This window comes from Lissotriton vulgaris, chromosome 3_1 (assembly GCF_964263255.1).
Source record: "Lissotriton vulgaris chromosome 3_1, aLisVul1.2, whole genome shotgun sequence".
Lineage (NCBI taxonomy): Eukaryota > Metazoa > Chordata > Amphibia > Caudata > Salamandridae > Lissotriton > Lissotriton vulgaris.
Genome location: NC_141689.1, coordinates 1,427,404,351 through 1,427,427,735, shown reverse-complemented (window position 1 = coordinate 1,427,427,735; position 23,385 = coordinate 1,427,404,351). Strand labels below are relative to the sequence as shown.

At 39.7% G+C, this 23,385-nt stretch overlaps 1 protein-coding gene across 1 annotated transcript in view; it reads left to right on the top strand.

The window, feature by feature from the left end:
• The window catches only part of STAP1 (signal transducing adaptor family member 1), a 512,237-nt gene that overhangs the window by 442,747 nt on the left and 46,105 nt on the right, over positions 1-23,385 (top strand). Inside the window, exon 9 of the mRNA XM_086961918.1 lies at positions 13,568-13,768. Coding sequence (XP_086818044.1) covers positions 13,568-13,768 — 201 coding nt within the window. The remainder of the gene's footprint in view (positions 1-13,567; positions 13,769-23,385) is intronic.

Here is a 23,385-nt window from a genome sequence, read left to right as displayed (position 1 = left end):
CTTTAGCGCCGGTGTATAAATTCTGAATTAATTTAATGATTTGTCGCTGTATTTTAAAATGCGCTAAAATAGTAAAAAGTGTTGCCCAAACCACCAAATCAAAAGCTTTTTCTGCATCTAATAGTAAAATTAAAGCAGAAACACCTCGTGTAGCAAAATAATCTAACGCCTCAGTCAAATAATGTGTGTTTGTAATTAATTGACGACCCGCAATAAAACCATTTTGATCCGGATGAATCAAATCAGCAGCAATAGTATTAAAACGAATTGATAGTAATTTTGTAGTAATTTTATAATCCAAATTTAATAATGTTATGGGTCTGTATGAATTGGGGTCTTTTGATTCTTTCCCCTTCTTCAGAAAGCTAACCACCGTGCAAAACGAAAAGAGTCTGGGGCTTGCCCACCTTCGAGTCTAGAATTTAACAATTGCAAAAATAAATCAGAAAAAGAACTGAAAAAAACTTAAAATATTCAGCTGGGAGCCCATCCGGGCCACAAGCCTTGCCAGTTGGAAGGTCTTTAACTATCAACTCTAATTCTTCCTTAGAAAAGGGACTAATCATTGTCTCTTGGTCTATTTGTGAAAGATAGGGCATCGCATATCTACCCAAAAAATTGGAAAGTTTTTGATGATCTGTAACGTGATCTTTGCTATAAATTTTTTGATTGTGAGACAACATAATGGAACCAATTTCCCCAGGCTGTGACATCTCGATATGTGTGATGGGGCATTTTAAAGAGCGGATTTGATTTGCAGCTGCATGCTCTTTAACCTGCCAGGCTAAGAATTTACCAGTGAAATTACTTTCCTCATAGATTTTTTGAGATTGTCTACGTAAAATGTCTTCACTTTGTGCGAACAGATCAGAGCTAAGTTCTCGTTTGGCTTCATTTAATTGCTTTTGGATAATACTAGAAGGATTAGATTGCCTTTGCAAGGTAAGGGCCTGAATTTTTTGCTGTAATAAATTCCTAGATGCCTTAACGGCCGACCGGTCAGCTGCATCCTTGCTTATAACGATTCCTCGAATATAAGCTTTCAATGAATCCCAAATAATATGAAGAGGGGCTGTACCAGAATTATGAGCAATAAAATCTGTAATCTCCAGTTTAAGTAAAGTGACCCAGTTTTTATTCTGCAAGTGCATTTTATTAAATATCCATCTCTTAGGAACTCTCAACTCCCCTCTCAATTTGAACTCAATGGCTAACGCATGATCCGAACAAACCATTATGAAAAATCTGCTGATAAGAAAAATCTAACTGCCTTGAAGCTAAAAAAAAATCGATTCGGGAGGAGGACTTAAACCTACCCGACCAGCAGGTGAAATCTGTTTTTTGTGGATTTTGTAGACGCCAGGGATCACACAAATCGAGTATCGTCATATTATTAGAGATTGATCTCCAAGATTTAGGTTTAAGCTGTTTTTTTGAGGATGTAGTAGAATCTAATTTTGTATTCATAAGAATATTAAAATCCCCACCGATGACGATATCTCCTCCCACCATTAACAAAGATTGAAATAAATCCTCATAAGGCTGGGGGTTATCGTTAGCATAGAAACAAACAAAGGTAATCGGCCTATGTCTGTTCTTCACTAGACATGTAGCCCAGCACCACCTGCCTAAGCCACCTTCTTCTGATTGTATAATTTCAGCCTCCAAGTTTTTATTTATGAAGAGTGCAACCCCCTGTTGGGACAATGCAGAAGACGAAAACCCCCGGAATGAGGCCCATGTCTTAAACATTGAGAACTCATCCATTCTAGATACAGAAATATGGGTTTCTTGTAACATAATTACCGCAGGATTTCCAGTTTTAATCCATGACTCAATTGCTCACATTTTTTTCCTATTATTTAGGCCGTTAATATTGAAAGAAATTATTTTAAGGCCCTTACTAAAAATGTAAATGTAAATGTACAGGAATTTATATAGCGCAAATCACCAAGCGGTTTCTAAGCGCTTGCTTAGGGAACCCGTCCTGGTATTCCCCTGTGAGATAACCCCGGCAGGGTATCCACAAGGTGAAAGCCAGGCATCCCACCGCAAGGGGCCGTTGTGGAGATTAAGCAAGCTATTGCCCAGAGTCGCAGAGTGTGAACCCATGAATCGAGTAGGCACCGGAGCGAGAATTGTCGAGTCCATGGACATTTTAGGACTCAAGACCCCGCCGAGCCGGGAATTGAACCCTGGTCCCGGGCTGACCTCTGCTTCCAGGTCTGCCTCCTCTAACCAGTGAGCCACACTTCTCTTTAAAATTATAATCATTAAAGACACACATTGCAACAATTATAGACAGATTCTGTCGGAACAGTTTTTCTCTTATTACTAACATATAATAACAAAAACCTTCAATTCCACAAGGAAAAACACAGCCTCCAATTACTTCAATATTTTTTTCTTTTTTCACCCCACCACCCGAGTCGCCCACCCCACCCTCCTACTCCTTACCCCATGGCCCTTCTCTACTCCTTTACTTCCCCCACACGCTGGCCACAAGGTACTAACCCCTATCATAGAGGTGCCTTGTTATTGCACCCCTTAACCCTCTGGGTCCCCCCCTTGACCCGGCCCCTCCTCTTCCCACAAACACCTGTAAAATCCATGCGAAGTTTCCTAGTAAGAGAAAAAGAAAAGGCAAAGACAAAGAAAACAAAAATAAAATAGTTGCCAATTAAGTCTTTCAGAACAGAAATATAGTAGCCAGACAAAAATAAGTCAAATCATTAGGGTCTTCCCAGTCTTCCTAATTTTGTGGAATCTGATTAAGTAGATCCTGTGCTTCATTCACGTCTGACAGCATATAGAATTTGCCCTTGACCAAAACTTTAAGTTTAGATTGTTGGGCAATCATAGCTTGGGCCCCTTTAGACTTGAATAGGTGCAATATTTTAATGAACTCTTTTCTCCTCTGGGCTGCTGCAGCAGACATATCTGAAAAGATTTGGCACTTCGTAGTGGCATTGGCAGTGAATTGTCTTTGTTTAAAGGCTTTAGACAAAATTGTCTCTTTAACTCGAACATCGGAAAAGTTAAGTAAAATAGTACGGGGAAGTGTGGAGTTAGGGAACTGATGAGCTGGAACCCTATAAGCTCAGGTGATCGTTAAGTCCCCTTTAAACTCAGGTATTACTTCATGCCGTAGAAAAGAGGTTACCCATTGCATCATGTCAGACCCCTCAATTTTTTCCAGGACTCTTACAGTTCTAAAAGTCGATCTTCGATTATAGTTTTCCAAATCGTCAAGTTTAGTCTCAAGTTCTTTTGAAGATTTGGAAATAATTTGGACCTCTTTCTTGACTTCTACCATTTGGTCTTCCAGACCTGAAATTCTAGTCTCTGCCTCTTGTAAGCAAGCAGGAAAAGAGGACACTGAATCTTCAATTTTATCCAAGCATTGATGAATAGCTGCTAACTCAGCTTTTTGAAATTGCTTCATTTCTCTTACCTCGCCCAAAATCAGATTTAACATATCTTTAACAGATATCTGAAATTCCCCAGTCGTCTCAGTATCCATTGCTAAAATTGGACTATTTAGATCGATGACAGCTGAAGATCTGAGATCAACTTGTGAATCTTTAGGATTTACAGAAACGTCTATTTCTTGCGCAGCAGATGTTGAGCTTTTTTCCTGAGAAGGTAAAGGATTGGCTACCGTAATATCCATATCAACAAATTTTACGGCAGGGTTCAAATTTTCCAAAAGGGGCATAGCAGTAGCTGGTTTATCTGGCAAAGCATTAGATATTAATACCATGGCAGGTTGGGTTGGACTATTAAGCGCTGACATACAGGATTTCTTCTCAAATAGGGGAAATTGTTTAGGAGCTTTAAAAAACGCCACCGGGATCTTCTGGTCTTTAAGTGCCTTAGAATTGTCAATAGTCCCCTCAGATGCCACTTGCTCTTGTACGAAATAATTTTCCAAATTGGGGTGAATATTCCCTAAATTAGGCTGTATAAGCACAACAGGCAAGTCCCCGAGAGACTCTTCGTCCTCCTCCACAGAGCTCCCAGAGATATCGTCGGGTGTCTCTTCCTTGCCCATCTCCATACCTGCCCGTTTGGCTGCGTCTGCCTCCTCTTTTTTTTTTTTTTTAAGTTTGAAGTTTATTAAGGTATAAAGAGGAAATAACAGGGCATGAAGAGACAATCAGAAGTTATAAAAAGCAATAAAACTCTCTTACATCAGAAAAATATTTGATCAAAAAAGGATGTGAAACAAAACCAATGGAATTCAAAATTGCAGAAATATTGAGGGTGGGGAAAAAACATGAGAGGCATACATCATAGAAGTGATAACAAAGAAAAAGAAATTAAGATGCATTAATAAATTTACAAATATTGAGATAAAACAATTCACGGTGGTTTTTGAACTTCAACAGAACGCGGTGGAGAAAGGGGGGAGGGCCTGGTAATTCTAGATAAATATTCGGTGAGGGGAAGCCATAAAAGGTCACGTTTAATTGCTAAAGAAATAGGGGAGACAAAATTAGTGTCTAGGCGGTGATTGAAACAAACTGCGTTCCACCATGCAGAAAAAGAAACATCCTTAGCTTGTTTCCAATGTGTTGTAATATGATGGAAAGCGATGGCTATCAGGAGATCAAGTAATTTGTGTTTATGGTGGGATCCAGAAAGGTCAGGGGAAAGGGAGCCTAGGAAAATCTGAAGGACAGAATAGGGGATAGTGAGTTGAAAAAGTTTTTGTATTTGAGACCAAACTAGATGCCAGAAATGGAGAATGGGAGGGCATTCAAAGAGCATGTGTTTCAAATCAGCCAAAGGGCAGGGACAGGACCAACAAGTGGGAGAAGTGTCTGGAGAAAAAGAAGACAAAATTGCGGGAGTGTATAATGTACGATTATAGATAAAAAATAAGGTTTGGGTAGTATTGGCAGCTCTAGATGTACTTAGAATTTTAGACCAAACTTTATCCCAGAGACTAGGGGGCCATGTTTGAGACAAATCCTTCTCCCACGCCAACTCAACCTTGGATTTAGTGCGATCTATAGGTGTTTGAAGGGATTTATAAAGAAAAGATGCAGAAGGGGATTGGTCGAGAGCATTTGAAATGGAAAAATGGAGTTTAGGAATAGTGTTGGTGGCGGGGAGAGAGGAAAGATATTGGGTAAGGGAGGGAAGAAGAGATAGATATTGTTTGCGAGACGAGGAAGGTAATGAAAATTGGGTTTGAAGTAAGTGGAAGGAGAGAGGGGAGGAGTCAGAGATGAGTTGAGATATCCATTTTAAACCACGAGAGTGCCAAGATTTCCAGTAGATTGAACGATTTTTAATTTTAAGAAGTTTATTATGCCAAATAGGTTGGGAAGAAGTAGAAGAAGCGGAGGGGTAGGTGGATATTAAATATGGCTGAAGAAGAGAACGAGTATGAGAAATGATGGGAGATCGAAGAGAGGTGACGCCAGAGGAAAAGGAAAGAACTTCATTAAAGTCATAAGGGTGAAGGAAAGATGATTCCAATGTCAGCCAAAGCGGAGGATAATATGGAGTATCCGAAGAAATCCAACGTAAGGCTTGTTTCAAGGAGAAAGCAGTATGATATGATTTAAAATTGGGGAATTTGACTCCGCCTAAAGATTTGTCTTTCTTTAAAGCAGAGAGGGCTATTCTGGATTTTTTGTCTTTCCATAAAAACTTCAATAAAATAGAATCTATTGATTTAAAATGATGATTGGGGATGCGAATGGGAATCATAGAAATAGTGTATAGGACCAAAGGGGCTAGCATCATTTTTATGGAATCCAGACGACCCCACCAGGAAAGAAAGAGAGGGTTCCAACGATTGATGGAAGAAGTGAGCTTAGTAGAAAGGGATTCAAAATTAAATTTGAGGGTGTCAGAGAGACGAGGGGCGAACCAAACACCTAGGTATTTAATCTTAGAGGGTTGCCAGGAAAATCCGGAAGAATCAAATAGATGTTTAAGACATAAGGGATTCAGGGGTAGTATTTCACATTTGTCCGTGTTAAGCTTATAGCCAGATACATTAGAAAAAGCGGAGACTTGGTTTAGGAAGGAAGGTAGGGTTGTTTGAGGGTCGGAGCAGTAAAATAAAATATCGTCAGCGTACACCGATAGTTTAATTTGTTGTTGTTGGGGGCCATATTGGAAACCGGAAATGTTCTCGTCACGTCTAATTTTGGTTAAAAAGGGTTCTAAAGCTAGAATAAACAAAAGAGGAGATAGAGGGCATCCTTGACGAACTCCCCTTTGGAGGGGAAAATAATCAGAAGTGAAGCCGTTGGCAAAGATGGAGGCATGGGGACTAGAGTAAAGTAAAGAGATAAGGGAAATGAATTTAGGTGGGAAACCGAACCAACGAAGAGCTTGGAACATAAAATCCCAGTTGATTCTGTCGAAAGCCTTCTCGGCATCAAGAGAAATGGCAGCCAATGGGGAAGTAAGGGAAGAGGCTCTACTTAAAATGTTAAAGAAAACACGAGAATTGTCTGTTGACAGACGACCTTTAACGAACCCAGATTGTTCCGGACCTATAAGTTCTGGCAATAGAGGATCTAATCTAAGAGCTATGATTTTGGCAAAAATTTTATAATCTGTGTTGACCAGGGAGATAGGGCGATAATTTTTGCATAAAGTATGATCTTTGTCTGGTTTGGGTATTAAACAGATTAAGGCGTCTTGGAAAGTTCCTCGAGAGGAACCAGAATCAGCAAATGACTGAAATAACAGGAAAAGTTTAGGGAGGAGGAGGGAAGAGAAATGATTATAGAATTCAATGGTGAAACCGTCAGGACCCGGGGCTTTACCTTTACGTAGGATTGAAACGGCATGAGAGATTTCAGAGGGGGAGATGTCTAGATTTAGTGGTTGAAAGTCAACATGTGCAGATTGTGGGGAAGGAATATCTCGAAAATAAGCAAGGAGGTCATCAGGAGCAGGGATAGATTCAGGAGTGTATAGGTTTTGGGAGAAAGAGACAAATTGAGCTAATATGTCCTTATCTTTGAAGAAGGAAGTACCGGTTGGACCCTGTAATGATTCAATCTTTGTTCTTTCTTTGCGTATTTTAAGGTAATTAGCTAACAGTTTACCCATTTTGTTCTGTCCCCCGTAATAACGGGAATTACATTTAAGGAGAGTGTTTGATGCCGCATTAGTGGTAAATTTATTGAATTCAATTTTGGCAGAGATAAGTTCGTTAAGTGAGGAGTCAGAGGAAGAGTTATAGTAGGAGTATTCAAGTTTTTTAATTTTATCTAAAAGTTGAGTTGATTTGGTGATTGATTGTTTTTTCTTTTGAGAGACAAAATCAATGATAAAACCTCTAGCAGCTGCTTTGAAGGAATCCCACACCGTAACAAAGGAAGACCCAGGGAGATGATTGAGAGTAAAAAATTCAGAGGTAAAAGCTGTAAATTTAGTGGAGAAAATGGGGTCTAGGAGTAAGGAGTTATTAAATCTCCAACGTCCTGAGTGAGGAGAGAAGGGAATAAGGTCAATATCAACAAAAACGGGAGCATGGTCTGAGATTAGAATGGAACCGATGTCCGAATGTGTGACCAGTTGTGCTAGGGGTTTGCTAAGGAAAAGGTAATCAATACGGGATTGGGAATGATGGGTGGGGGAATAGAACGTGTACTCTTTAAGGTCAGGGTTACATAGTCTCCAAATGTCTACTAAAGCATAATTCTGAAGAGAGGCAATAAACTGAGAGTGCATCTTAGAGGGAATAAACTTAACTTTGGAATTCCTGTCAAGAAAGGGGTCCAGAACTTGATTGCAATCACCACCAAAAATAACATATTTCTCATTAATTGTTACTAATTTGTCAGAAATAGCAGGCCAAAATAATTTATCAATACCTGTAGGAGCATATACATTGAAGATAACAATAGGAATTTTATCAATAAGAAGGTTAGTAACAACCCAACGGCCATTGTCATCATTTTCATGGGAGACAACTGAAACATTTAACTTTTTATGACATAAAATAACAGTGCCATTTTTCTTACCTAAAGCAGGAGAATGAAAGACATGTCCTACCCAGCAACGCTTAAGTTTATTAGCCTCCTTATCAGAAAGGTGAGATTCTTGGAGGAGAGCTATATCAGCTTTGAGGCGTGTCAAGTGGGTTAGGACACGTTGACGTTTAATGGGGTTGTTTAACCCCTTAACATTCCAAGTAACTACTCGGAATTTGTAACTTCAGTAGAATGGTGTGAAAGAAGATATAATGAAAAGTGAATATGAAAAGAAAGAGAACAGTAATAGGCATGTAAGAAACATGAGGTGGAAGAGAAAGAGAGCAAAAGAGAGGAAAGAGAATGGAGGAAAGAGACAGAAGAGAAAGAGGTGAAAAAGGGGGAAAGAGAAAGAGAACAGTAAAGAATAGAGAACAAAGTGTGTATAAAGAGTAATAGCATAACAGATAAAAAGAGATCAAAAAAGGACTGAGGGATGACGACGCCAGAAGAGGACGACATCAACAACGGAGACTCACATCGTCGAACACTTGAGGAACCAGCGAAGGAACGAAGTGGAGGGAAATACGAATACACCGGGATGAGGAAACACGGGAAAAGGATCTGTAAGAAGGTAAAAAAGAGGAAGAAAATATTAAAATACACATGGTAAAAGTAATAAAAAGTAACATAAGAATATGGATGAGATAGACAGGGGTGGAGAGCACTTAGTCAGACACGAGGATCAGAAACAATGAGAAAACATGGCAAAAAACAGACAAAACAGATCAAAATGGTCAGACGGGTCTTGCAGTGTCCATGCTTTCGGCTTCATAGTGACGCAGGAACTCTTCAAGGACGAGTGGATCTTCAAATGTAGTAGTTCGTTCTTTGTAGGTGACCTTGAAGAGGCATGGATGTAATAGCCCATATCTGGCGCCAAGGGCTCTCAAACGAGGTCTCAAATCCAGGAACTGCTTCCGACGGTCGGCTGTGATCTTGGCAACATCTTGAGAAAGGTATAATCTGCGGCCTTCCCACATAACTTGTTTTTTAGCCTTTACTGCAGAAAGTACTTGGAGGAGATCAGTGTATTGAAGGAACAGCATGATGACACCTCGAGGTTTATCAGAAACTTTCGGGCCAAGTCTGTGCGCACGTTGAATATTTAGAGAGGTGGAAGGAGGAAGGTCTAAGATTTTTGGTAGAAAAGTTTGAAAGAAGACTGTTGGATTAGACCCCTCTGTAAGTTCCGGAAGATTATAAAGGCGTAGGTTGTTCCTCCGGTTGCGATTTTCCAATTCCTCCGACTGTCGTTTTAGGAGGGAGACATCTTTTTCCAAGAGCGAAATTTTTGCATGTGAGGTATGAAGAGTCTCAGTCGATTGTTCCACCAAAAGAACCCTAGATTCCAACGTGGACCACTTGTCATGGAGAAATTGTAAGGTTTTAGTAGTTTCGGCCATGAAGGGTTTAAGTGCTCGAAGTTCCTCCAGAATAAGATCCATTGAAGCAGAATTTGATGATGAACCTGGAGATGGAGGATCTTTTTTTAAACGCTTCGTTGAACCAGGTTGTATAAGCTTACTAGTTGAAGTATTTTTAGGAATAGCGCCGTGAGTAGCGTTAGGTTTGAGAGAAGTGGGATCATCCATATTAGGAGTTGTGGAATCAGAGTCTGAGGAAAGTTGTGGCTTGTTTTTTGATGCTGTGAGCTTGAGAGTACGGAGTTTCCCCATAGAAGGCAGGAGAAGTAAATACAATGTCACCACAATGGGTTGATGAGAAAAATGTTGTAAATAGGAAGCAAAAGGTGATTTTTATAGTGGAAGGCACCAAAAAACGTGTATTTGCTGCACGAAAAATGAGGAAATGCAAGAAAAACAGTTAATTAGAGCAGTCAATAAAATATAGAACCTTTCCTCAGGTATAGCCAATAGATTTTCGTGGATATAAACTATCACCTCATGTCATGTCAGAGAGTTTGACAAGGAGGCGCTGAATGCAGCTGGAAAGTTCAATGAGCGTTATGCAAAGCAGCGCTCCGCCTTATTATGAGGAGATTATCATCTTCAGTCATGAGGAAACATCGATGAAAAATGAGGAGTGAAAACTGATATTAAAGCCAAGAACCAGCATGAAAGTCACAGACTGTATGTATCAGAGCAGGAAAGGGCGTTTTAAAGGTAATTGGCCGGTGTAAATAGCAACCGCATTGCACATGCTGAGGTAGAGAAGCGGCGCTCGTTGTAAAGGAAGCGCGCGGCAAGTGCAGAAAATGGCGGCCGCCGGGGAGCTGAAGAGCGTCACTTACGGAAGATATGCATTCCGTCGGAGTAGAGAAATGCTGCTCGGTTCTCCTTGTTCAGCTCACGTTCCGACGCACAAAAATATCATTTGCGCTCACCAAGGACCGGTGGGAGCGGAGAAAGTCGCCGGCTCCGGTGCTCGACTTGCGGAGCTCCGGTGCTAAGCCGCCATCCTGTGCGGCGTTCAAGCCACGCCCCTCGTCTGCCTCCTCTTTAACCTGCTGATGACGTATTCTTGTCTTAGAACGCGCAGTTAGTAGTTTCCCCATCACTTAACTGTTGGAAACTAAGGACTTAAAGAGGCCCCAAAGAAAGCAATCCAAAAACTAATTATGGCAGTACTCTTCAGTTTATAGCGGAAGAAAAGAGAGAGAAAAATAATGTGTCCAATGCGAAACTCACCCAGGAGTATGATTTCGGGCTTTTGGAGACAGGCAATTGAGACCCTAGCCGGGAAAGAAGTCCATCGGCTGCAAAATGCCAAACTCTCAGACGGGACCCACACCTGCCAAGGTTGCTGCAAGGAATCCTGGAGCTTGGAGTCCCTCCCGCACTGCGACCGCAGCCAGATGACCAAAAGGCTGCGGCGGCGGGGAGGAACTCACACCAAAGCAGTACGCAGTATGGACCCAGACCAGCGATAAAGCGAAGCAGGAAGCAACCAATTCAGATTTTTAATCCAGGCCAGTCTCTGATTCTCCGAGTCTCCGAGTCGCACCTCCGCCTGCACTTGATCTGACCGTGAATCAGCTCCTCGCTCCGCTCCAACTGCTACACAGTTAATTTCGTCCTCAGCATCCTCAGCCCTCGCGGTCCCCCGCAGCTCCAAACACTGATGTATATATCGCTTCAAACCGCACTGAAAAACTCAGCAACTTGGCGGCTACTCAGCAGAACAACGACATCTCGCTGCCGCCGCCATCTACCTCGTGGGAGGGAAGGAGCAAGGGAGGGGAAAGCCCAGGTGCAACGTGGAGGCGTGGAACTCCACCGTAGCGGCCCTCACCATCGCAGGTTCCCCCCCTACTGTTGCATTGACTGGAGTGGGAATGGTAAATTTTACCCCTGTGTAATGTAATATTTTTCCTACTGTTGCATTGTTTGAAGGGGGACTAGTACATTTTATTCCTCTTTAGTTGAATAGTTTGTGTACTTTTGTATAAACTTTAGATGGAATAGTATATGTGTTAAATGTAAAATATTATATTTTATTTTATATTACAATTTATATTATGATTTAGTTGATTTACAATTATATTTTTGAATAATATTTGTAATATATGCAATAGTTTTCGTTTATGTTTGCTTTTTAAAAAAAAGAACTGTTATTTGGTATTTGCGTGTATATATATATATATATATATATATATATTTATATTTTTACATTTAGAAAGTTATTTTATAATAGAAATTAAAATGAGTTAAATCTTTTTTAACTAGATATATTTAAATGTATGTTAATGTGTTTATCTTTAAAAAATCAGTTTAATGTTATATTTGTTTATATAAATACTAAACATATATTTTTCTTGTTCTTAATACATTTAATATTTAATATTTAAACTCTATATATATATTTTTTTAACTATAATTTATGCAACTATATTAGTGAAAACAATATTTTGTAAAAATATTTTTGTATTTGCCATTATAAGCATAGAATGACTATATTTTTGACATTGATATTTGTCACAATATTTTTGTATCTCAATATTTCCAGAGGTGATATTTTGTCAGAGAACAGGTTACTGTCATTCTCCACTGTTAAAAAACAACTTTAAAAACATCAATTAAGCAGTAGTGTTTCAAAAACGTATGGCATCCTTGCCAGCAATGGATCCTTTGCCTATTCACCTTCCACTTTTCCACTCTTTCAGTTTTAATTAACCACCTTTTTTTTTTTTAGATGAATTGTTGTGTGCCATAGAGGAGGATTGAAACAATGATTTTCTCCAGAATTTGTTTTACTATGGTGACAATCATCTTATGGTGGCCAAAAAGCTGCTTTTGTAGCTAAAAATAAGATATATCCCCCTTCAAAGAGCAATATCAATGTCATTTACAACATTAAAGCACCAACATTTAGTGAGTCCAACTACTCTGGAAACCTCAAATGAAAACAATATGCAGTTCAGAAACGCATGAAAGAAACAGTCATGAATACATTTGCATAGAAAAAACAACTCTATTATACATTCCCAGGAAGTTGTATCTTTCCATAAACTTGAGGACCATGGGGTTTACGAGAGTAGAGCAATTGGGTTTGCCCTGAAACCACAAGGCACGGGATGAGAACTTGACGGTGCTGATAGAGGAGTGAAGACACTCCACTGGCCCCTGTGCTATTGGATCTGTCATCACTGGGAGAAGGAGACACCAATAGAGTCAGTCAATGATTCTGTGCAGAAATAGCAGTGTACACTATACCTCTATGTTGGGAGTGGTCACCTAATGACACAATAGAAAACTATGCATAAGAAATATTACAGTAAGAAGACTGAGGCATGTCTTTCCTTATATGAGAGGCTTGGGTCTGCTGTGTAGGGAAACAGCCACTACAACGCGGTCATTTCCACGAACACCATAACCACGCATGCATTACAACGCATGCATGGTTACAACAAGAAGCCTTTACCACCCATACCTTTACTACGAAATATATAGTAAAGGCATGTGTGCTAAAGTAAAAAAAAAAAAAAGGGGGGGCTTGTGGGGCCTCCCCTCCCCCCAAAAAAAAGTGTGGGTTTAAAAAGAAAAAAACGCACCTGTTTGTGAAAAAGAAAGAAAAACATGTGAAAGGAGATCGACGTCATAAGAGGAAACGAAAAACACTTCGGCTTCCTCTTAATGACGTACAACGTCATCACGGAAAAACAAGGAGAGGAGAGGTAAGGAGGAATAAGCGGGTGGTGTAGCGGAGAGTTAAATTAAAAAAGTAAATTTTTAGGGTGAAAATCCTTTAACATGAGAATACCATTTACATGCATACGGAAATCGTTGTAAAAGTATGCGTGTAAAAAGTATTTTTGTGGTAAAGGATATGCGTGGTGATTGTATGCCCGTTGTAACCCATGCGTGGTAAAGGCATGTGTTACAATGGAATGCGTTGTAAAATCATACAACCGCTGTGTAATAGATATTAATGTAAGACTATCATGTTGTATTTTGGTGAAGGATGTCAGGGATTGGTTTCTTCTATCATCTCTGAGTTAAATCCTTTTGGTGCCCCAAAATTGAAATTAACGCACAGTATAGGTGTGTATTGGCAAAATGTGCTTAGGGCTTCTCCACTTCATTTTTCCACAGACGTAATTGGTTCTGGTCCTGTCAGGAGTGATGCAGACAAGCAAAACAAACCTAAGGCAACAGTGGCTCCTATAATAAGCCTTCCAGTCAAAAAATCAGAGCCAGCCAAAAAACAAGAAAAGCCAGTGAGGCCGGAGAGGCTAGCAAAGCCAAAGATTCATATTCCGAAGGAGGAAGATCCTGACAATACTTACCTGACTGGTAAGTATAGAAATCTTTCCTGAAAGCATAAATGCATGCAACTAGGTATGAATCACAGACATGGGTGTCCGTCCCTGCCTATTTTGTTTCTGCAGCCCGCATGCATTTGCAACTCATGGAAATAGTCCAGCAGGCAATATCAGGCTGATGTCTCATTGTTGTGAACTATAAATCTTTTATGAACATATCAGCTCTACTGAACAATTGTGTTAATTGGTTCAGTGTTTAACATTCTGCCAAATGTTGGTTATTTTAAAATTATTGAGCTATGTGATTATTCTCCCAAGAATGACTACAGGTGTGATATTTTGGAATGTTTTAGGGATAAAAGGAACATAGAAAACACAGGAGAAGTGCAGTGGGAGGTGGCCTAGCGTTCATTGTGACAGTTATTTCTGTAAGCAACCATTTAAGCAAGTCTGAGTCACAAAAATAAGTGTAGAACAGGCTGTTTCAAGAAATGATGTATTGTTACTGTTCTTCATATCTATGAGTGTATTGCCAAATAATAAAATGGTGTCTGTGGGGTTCTCTGGACAGTAGCATTTTGCTTGAGCTCAGTGGAAAAAGAGGGTATCAATGCATTGCATGAGCACGATACCCCAGTTTAATTTTAAAATAATTGCCTTACCAAAGGTCTGCTTTAGATTGGGGATAGTGGCATAGTGGTTCCTGGGCACCTGCTTGGTAGGCTCGGAGGTGGGTGGTCTTGATGCGGGGCACAGTGTTGAGACGGCTTAGAGGAGTAGGTAGCAGAGGTGTCTTCCCATGGTTCAAGTGGCCAGGAAACACCTGCAGAGGCATTTGATATTGCTGATTGTCTCAGAGGTGATAGTGGAGAGGAGCCTAGCACACCGGCAAAATTCAATCCGTATGCTAAAGCTTGCAGAGTTCTGCCTGTTGGGGTAGGAGGCTCTGGAGGAAGAATGTGGAACAAGTTCTGAGTGTAGAGCAGTAGTCACCAATTCAAACACAAGGGAATGTGGATACTGATTCAGCAAGGGATCAGTGTCCGAGCATGGAGAAAGCACAGAAGGCTGAGGACGTGACAATTCCACTACTACCCAAAAAACAGAATTAGGTTTTAAAGTCATTACTCCAGACTATCATGTAGTCTCGAACGAGTAACGTAAAGTACATTGAATGGTTTAAATTCAAATAAGGAATGAAATACTGTCAACCAGAAGCATTTCAAAAAGTCCCAAACATGGACGGTCAACCTTGTTGCACAGAGAGAAGATAAAAGGATGAGGAAAGTAACTATTAGAAAAAGAGGATGCCTGGACACTGGGGAGTCAACTTCCAAATTTCCCGGGGGGGTGAAGGCAGAGCTATAAGGCATAATCTTTGATCTCTGTGACATCACCAGAAGTGGTAGCACCAGAAGTGACGTTAATGTTCTGTGGCATTGAGGAAGCCACTGGATAAATAGGTTTTAAAATCTTAGGAAAATATACCAAGGTTCAGACAACCCAAGTGTGTACAAACACGTCACAGTCAAGTTCTAAGCTGCCATATATTTGTCTCTTACCGAAAATGCACAACTTCTTTGGATCTTGCATTTCCTGGATCAAATGTAAATGTGTAAATGTATGAAGCTTATATAGCGCATGACTTACCCTGGGGCATCTCCGCGCTTGCTTAGGGAACCCGTCCTGGTATTCCCCTGTGAGATAACCCTGGCAGGGTATCCACAAGGTGAAAGCCAGGCATCCCACCGCGAGGGGCCGATGTGGAGATTAAGCAAGCTATTGCCCAGAGTCGCAGAGTGTGAACCCGTGAGTCGAGAAGGCACCGGAGCGAGAATTATCAAGTCCGTGGGATTATTGAGCCCAAGACCCGCCGAGGTGGGGAATTGAACCCTGGTCCTGGGCCGAACTCAAGCTCCAGGTCTGCCGCCTCTAACCCCTGAGCCACACTTCTCCATCAAATAACTCACACTTAGGGACATACTTCTGACTTTTCCTGCAATGCAAAAATAAGCCCAACATATATTCCAATTAATGCCAAACTAGCCTCCAGAGAACATTTTTAAGCATTAATTTAGACAGTAACTTATGATCAATGCAAATCACCTATTATTATTACCTGTCATAATAATTACCTACCATAATATTTTGCCAAACGCTGCCAAGAACACAATACCTTTAAACACTACATCAACACTGAATACTGGTGACAGGAAACGCTTCGATAACATATATAAATGGATCTTATAAGCATACAGCGACGGCTCGTGGAGGGAGTTACGGTGGGGCAGGAGGGCGGGGAGGGGGAGGGGCAGGGCGGAGGTTGCTAAAAACCGGCATATGGATAATTGCAGGTAAGTAAACAATTTAATTAATAAAACGAATTTCGTAGCTCGCACTGCATTGCATTTTGCGATGCAAGGTGCACTACGAAATTCGTTTTATTAATTAAATTGTTTACTTACCTGCAATTATCCATATGCCGGTTTTTAGCAACCTCCGCGCTGCCCCTCCCCCTCCCCACCCTCCTGCCCCACCGTAACTCCCTCCACGAGCCGTCGCTGTAAGCATATGAAAGAAGAACTATATATAGCAATAACTGAATGCCAGTGATGCACTTTTAAACACTGCTGTTTTTTTAACAGCCCAAGCAAGGGACAAGTGAAACTGTAAGCCCCTTAATGCAAGTTTTTACTGGCTGCAATGTCAGAACAGACTCAGGATGTTACACATGACATGAGAAGAATTGGGAGCTGTTCAAATTCACACAAAAAAAGCATGCAGGTGCCTGGGAAAAATGTGGCATGGAGCAATGCTTATTGGGAGAGTATTTGCAAGATGGTAAAAAGATAGATACTGAATGGGATGGAATGCTTACCTCTAAGAGAATGTGTAAATCAGTGATACATTTCTAAAAAAAAAAAAAAGGAAGTGATAGATCTGCACACAGAATTACAAGTGAACAACAAAGAGGGACCTAAAAAGGACAATATTTATAGGGGTCCAGTGAACCTGTCCTAAGAACCTGTAACCAAGTAATGTACAAAGTTCCCCAAATGATAGTATAGCAGAGTAGTCTCTCTCTAAATAAATGTGTGATCAATAATCAGGGAACCGAAGGGATCCCTTGTCGGAACTTAGGATGCCTCACACAACTAATTAGCTGGATGATTATTTCCATCCCGCAAGATGGTTGTCTTGCCTCATCATCGGCTTCCTGCTCCAACGTCAAGCCGGCGCTGCAATGCCTGACGGGTAGCACTAGGTGCTACACTTTTGTGGAGTTCTTTTGTTCCTTGCCGTTTGTTGAGTGCGTATGAGGGGCCTAAGGAGGTGAAGTAGTGAGCGTGAACAAGTGTGTTAAAAAAGGTTAGTTTAGTCCACTAAGACTACTTTATTCATGTGGCTAACTGCCTTGTTAAAATAGTGAAGGGAGGGGTACCGGGACTCAAAGTAATTATAGTTTGGTCTCGCTCAACCCTCACCTGTGGTCAACATGTTTCATGCCGTACAGGCAATTCTTCAGGACCTAATTTGTGCGCATAAACTTGAAGAATGCCCAACGTGGGCTGCAATGTATGTAATATACCACCTGAAGGGTCATTAACCAAGGCAGGCAGGGGTTCCTGCGTGGAAATCAGCCCCTCAAACCCTGGAAAAGGTCCCCACAGACTGTTCTTGTGGGACCTGTGCTTCCAGGTGAGTACCCAGTAAGCGCGAGGCCCTTGCATCTAGTCACCTACCCCCACACTTCGGCGTGGTAAATCACGCAGAACAGCCGATTATTGATCACACATTTATTTAGAGAGAGAGACTACTCTGCTATACTATCATTTGGGGAACTTTACACAGAATTACAAGACAATATTTTAAAGAAGAATTGTGAACGCTAAAATCAAATCTATGTGAGTTAGAAATTACAATTGTTCTGTCAGTAAACGGTGGCTATAGAAGAGAAATTGGAAAGTATGGAAAAACATGCTCTATTAAGAAGAAAGACAGACGTAGACTGCACAACAAGATCTAGAAAATTGCCTTTACAGTTTCTAGGAATTCCGGAAGGGGATGAAGATAATTCAACAACGGAACTGCTTGTTACAAATATAAATAAAGAGTCATCATTTTTAGAGCCCACTGTAGCGCTATAAGATGACAATTCCCAGGGCATATAGATTACCTTTCAGAGAAGCAATAAGGGGAGTTTCCTAGAAAAATTATGGTGTATTTTCAGGATAAATATTCCTTATATGTGACTTGAACGAGCCTAAAGCTCAATAATTAGAGATTCCATGCCTACGTTTAAGATACAAGGCACACAAGCTCTAATTGTGCAGCAAAGCAAAATGAGGATTCTGTGAAATACGAAGCTTTTAGCTTTTGAGGAGGTTAATAGGATAAAAAAAGAGATTAAACTAAAAGGGCACAGATTATTTTAATGGTCTATAGCCTTAGAATGATTGAGGGTCGAAATCAGAGGAAGGAATGGTAATGTGAACATTTGTGATAGCTTCAAGAGCGAGGTATTTAGGTCAAATTTAAGAGGAAACAAGTGTAGACATCCCACACAGCAAGTTAAGGAGGGTTTAAATGGGTACTCATTTTGGAAAACATAATCACCAGTCGATTGACAAGGGTCACCCCCCCAACTGGGAGTGGGATCCAAAGTCAACTAAAATCAGGGTGAGGAAGATAGAAATGGGGGGTGGTGAAAGATAAAAAGGTAAGAAAAGGGCGAGCAAAGGGGAACTAACTAGCAAGTGGACTTGCATATTTAAAAAAAGGTATGAGAGAGGAGATGGAAAATGTCCATGATTGTAAAAAATAAGTCCGTATGGAACTCATAATCAATGTGAATGAGCTAGTAAAACATAACAAATGCAATATGAAAATGAGTTTACTTGAGCAGTCTAAAGTGCTGTGTTATGTGAAGGGAAGCTACTTCAGGAGATACATCCCATGATGAAAATCAGGTATTAAATACATGTTATGAAGTACAGGAGAGCAGACAGTTTTTCGTGTTGGTGTCTGTATGAAGTGACAACTTTGCTTATAAAATAACAGAGTATTAATGGTAATAAAACAACAAAAGGAAAGGCATGGAGATGGATTTCCCTTTCGCTGAAATAAGTTTTCAGAAACATTTATGTTATGTAGTTATTACAGCCCTGTTGTAAATGCCCCACATATCATTGAGGAATTGCTCCTTACTATGGCTGCCTTCTCCACCTCATTGATAGGAGATGGGGTTTTCAAAGTAAACTTAAAACAAGTTGACAAATAAATAAAAGTATTCATTTGTCTAAAAGCCCCAGAAATCAGTGTTTGTGAGAAAACATTTGAGTCTTTCAGCACAGCCTTTGTTGGGCTGGTTGATATCTAGCAAGAACATTTTTTGAAACTAAAGACAATGCGTTTGGTGCATAATTATCGTTGCTCAAACAATCTCAAGATCAAAAGAGTAGAAATTGTTCTCCAAATTCTCACTCCCCAGTTTATATGATTTTGTCAGCTTGAAGGGAGACAGAAACTCATTAGGTTTAGTTTGGAGAAAAAAACCTGTCACTGTTTTCAGACCCTTATTTTATTAGTCTATGTCAGGAGGAGATTGTGGAATTTTTAAAGATAAATCTAATCTCAGCTAAAGTTGGTTTAACATAGGATGCTTTCAACACATATTTTTGAGGTCTTTTAATAGAAAAAACCCATTTATAATGGATTTCTTCAGGAAAAAGAATAATTACTGAAAAGGTCCTCGAAAACCATGATAAACAACTCCCAAAAATGTAAGCATAGACAGTTTTGAGGAACAAATGATGGAAGTTAAAAACCTTTGGGTACAAAAATAAATTGTAAATAGCAAAACTATGTTCCAGCGGGGTGATGTGGAGCGCAAGAAAATAGGGAAAATTGTTGATTGGAGACTACAATCTAGAATGAAAAAGAGTCGCCTAGCTAAAATGCATTGCTGGGATACAGGGACTTTACATTTCAAAGGGACTATATAGAGAGTCTTTGGCTCTTGCAAAAAATGTGGCTTTTCTACAGGAGGCTAGTCTGGTAAAGAGAACAGAAGAACAATAGCAATTTTTGAGTGGGCCAATAAGTAAGAGAAAATTGAGGAGGACTTAAGATCGATGACAACCGCAAAGGCTCCTGAGCCAGATGTAGTTCCAGTGGAGATATGTTAATTGTTTAAGCGTTAATTGATTCCTCCCTAATAAATACTTTATACTACTATATTACAAGAGACAGGGGCACCTCAATTGTTTAATCAGGGTAATGTAATTCTTAAAACTGCAACCTGAGCAATGTGGGTCCTATTGCCCTATAACACTGAAAACATTTTTTTATGAAATTTCTCTAATAGGCTAGCCAGTATGATCAAAGAAATTAAAAATTACACCCCAGACAGTATTTATTCCTGGGAAATTGTTATCCTCAGTTACCCATTATCTGTGGGAGGTAATTGATTTAGCAGGAAACCATAGCTCGCAGTTGCCTATCTGTTTTCAAGATGAAGAAAAGGCATTTGACCAGGTGAACGAGAAATCTGTGATTAAGAGCTTAGATGCATGATTTGGTCTCTATGGCATTTGTCAGAGGCAAATGCACTACTTTTTCAGAAGATGGCTGGTGGATTTCTAATAGGATGTGGCAGAGATACCCATAAACCCCCTTTGCTTTTCACATTGTTTAATAAACCCCATTAAGAGTTATATGCCATAATAAAATGATTAGAGTAGCACCAAAAATACTTGGAGCTACCCAGATAATGCTATATGCGGATGATGTAGCATGTTAGATTGGTATTTGATACTATTAACCAGTTCTCACAAATATCAGGAGATTAGGTAAACTCGATGAAGTCAGAGACCCTGCTGTTGAATTGTAGCTCAAAATATGTACTCAAGGAATTGCGTAGTACAGTAACTTCATGAGTTTCTTAATATCTAGGAATATGTGTTGAAATCGGTGGATGATATGTAGTATTTAAATTGTTGGATATTATTATTCAACTTGAAGATAGAGCTCAACAAGTGGTATACCTTTTCCCCTTCAATTGTACAACAGATAAATATTACTGAATATTGCTAAAATGGTAACAACCACCCTTATATTTTTTTATGTATAGCTTTTAAGGAAATTAATGGACTGATTCTTTGACCGGGCTACTTTTAAATGTAACCAGTATTCTTTAAACCAATAAACTCTCCCTCACCACCCCACCCCAGATTTCATTCGATAAAGGCACTCTTTCAGTTTATGAGAGCTGCTTGGGCATGTGGTACATGGACCGATACAACAGATTTTTTTTATCAATGAGTGGCTTTATGATAATAGGGAAATTCGGCCTTTCAAGCTGAGTATGATTTGGTGATTGGGATTAGGGTATTGAATCTCCTCTGAGTTTCCAATGCAAAGATCTCTTCCACCACAAACTAAAACAAGAGTGGTTAGAAGAGGGCCCTTCAAAGGGATGCATTGTGAGGGTAGGATTACACAGGAAACACCGCTGTTGCACACATTGTATTTGGAACAGATTGCAAGACTGAGCGATTTAATATTGGAATTTTCTGTTTCTGTGAGGTGTGGGACAGCACCAATTAAAAACCTTTGTAACACTTCAGCAAGAATATGAGCTCCACAAAACACAGCTCTTTAGATGCCTCCTATGACTATTGTTGAGGTCAGTCAGTCAGTCAAAACACGTTATTCGATTATTTAAAATCATAAAAGGCATGATTACAAACATTTACCATTGTTGAGAGACATGGATTTGTATTATAAACTACAGGAACAATTTTTCAAATCAGGAGATTATCTAAACTAACACAAGAACATATGGAGACACTGATGGGAACATTTTCAAATGATCCCTGGATAAATATATTGGGCCTGATGTACAAAGGCATTTTGCATTTTTTAACAGGCTAAATCGCAATTTTGGCCCATTAAGAAATGCAAAACAGCCTTTTCCTATGTAAAAAAGGCCTTAAGGGAATCGCAAAATGTGATTTCTACCCAGTAGAATTTGCATTTTGCGATTCCCTCAATAGGAAATCGCAAATAGGGATTTCCTATTTATGATTTCTTAGCACATGTACAAAGCATTCCCTAAATGCAAAATAAGCATTTATGAAATGCAATTACCATTCAATCAAAGTCTATGGTAGCCATGTGTAATGAAAAAAATTAAACACCTGAGGTGTTTCCTTTAAAGTGCAACAGAGCCCATACATGCCCCTAGGGCATATGTGTGCTCTACATGTGCACCACTAGTTTTGGGGTGCATTGTGGGGGGCCTTATGCCCATAGCCATCCATGGTTTAGCATTCACTAAATAGCTCTTTCCTATTTGGAAATTGCTATTGAGGAAATGCAAAACCGGCCTATTGGTACGAATGGCATGGGATATCCTAATAGCGATTAATACTCTGTAGGAATCGCTATTAGGGAATTCGGTAATTTCATACATATCATATTGCATTTCCTAAATAGCAATTCCTATGGAGTTGCTATTTAGAAATGTCAAAATTGCATTTTCATACATCTGGCCCTTTGAGTGTTACTTAACTAGTGATTTATGAAAATCTGCTATATTGTTATATAAATCTGTATTCTTAATCACCTTTTTAATGAAGGTGTATAGAATAATCCGGTCTGCAATGTCACATTGTTCATAAAAAATTCAATAAAAAATGTTTTATCAACCAAAATTATTGTGTTTATTACGTTTAACAAAAATTAAGTCAGCCACTGGAGAAAAGAGGTTTTGCCTTGCCTTACTTAGAATCATATTATTTGGTGGCTATAGTTCATATCTTCCTAGTTACAGAAATCAATAACTATTTCCAGATAGCCCTTCAAAGCCGTGAGTGGGAAGTCAGGCTTGCAAGGCTTTTCATCTAAATTTGCTAATTCAAAAAGATGCAAAACAGTTGATTTCCACGCGTTGTGTTGAGTGTATTTCCGTGGGATAAGAAAATCAAATGTATAAAATCAAAAGGAATGTGTACCACTATGGAATAATCCAGAGCTCCCTGCACAAATAATAGAAACAGTTTCAGAGAGGACAAAAAGGTTTTATGGTAAATTAGACAGATTTCAGATCAAAAGGGATTATGCCATTCGAAGAAATCAGGCAAAAAATGTATCTCTAGTATTTTATGGTTCCCACTAGAAAATGTAGGACTGCATATTCGGGCAAAAGGGCTTCAGAATGAAGGGACTAGGTTCATCTACATCATGAGAAACTGTTGGCCTAATTCTAGCTAGCTCACAGTGCGTCACCTGAACCCCTAAACCTTCTGGGGTGGCAGGTGATTTTGGCATTCTCGATCATGACACTCTGATCCCCAAAGGAATTGTAGTAACTGATCTTACACCTTTCATTGATTAGTCATGTGTGCCCTTGGTAAAACACAGGAAGAATACAAAGAAGGTTTTCAATATGTTTATTGAAGCACTAGTAGTCTTACATAGAAAGAATGAGCTACGATTATTAGGCCTATAAAACAAATCAAAGTAACCAGCATTGTCAACATGGTGAAAAGAAGGAACAGTCCAATCATTTCTATGTATCCAGACTCCTACCTAACTCTACTCTTACTCGAAGAGCATAATGGGTGTACCCTCTGCCCGATCCCC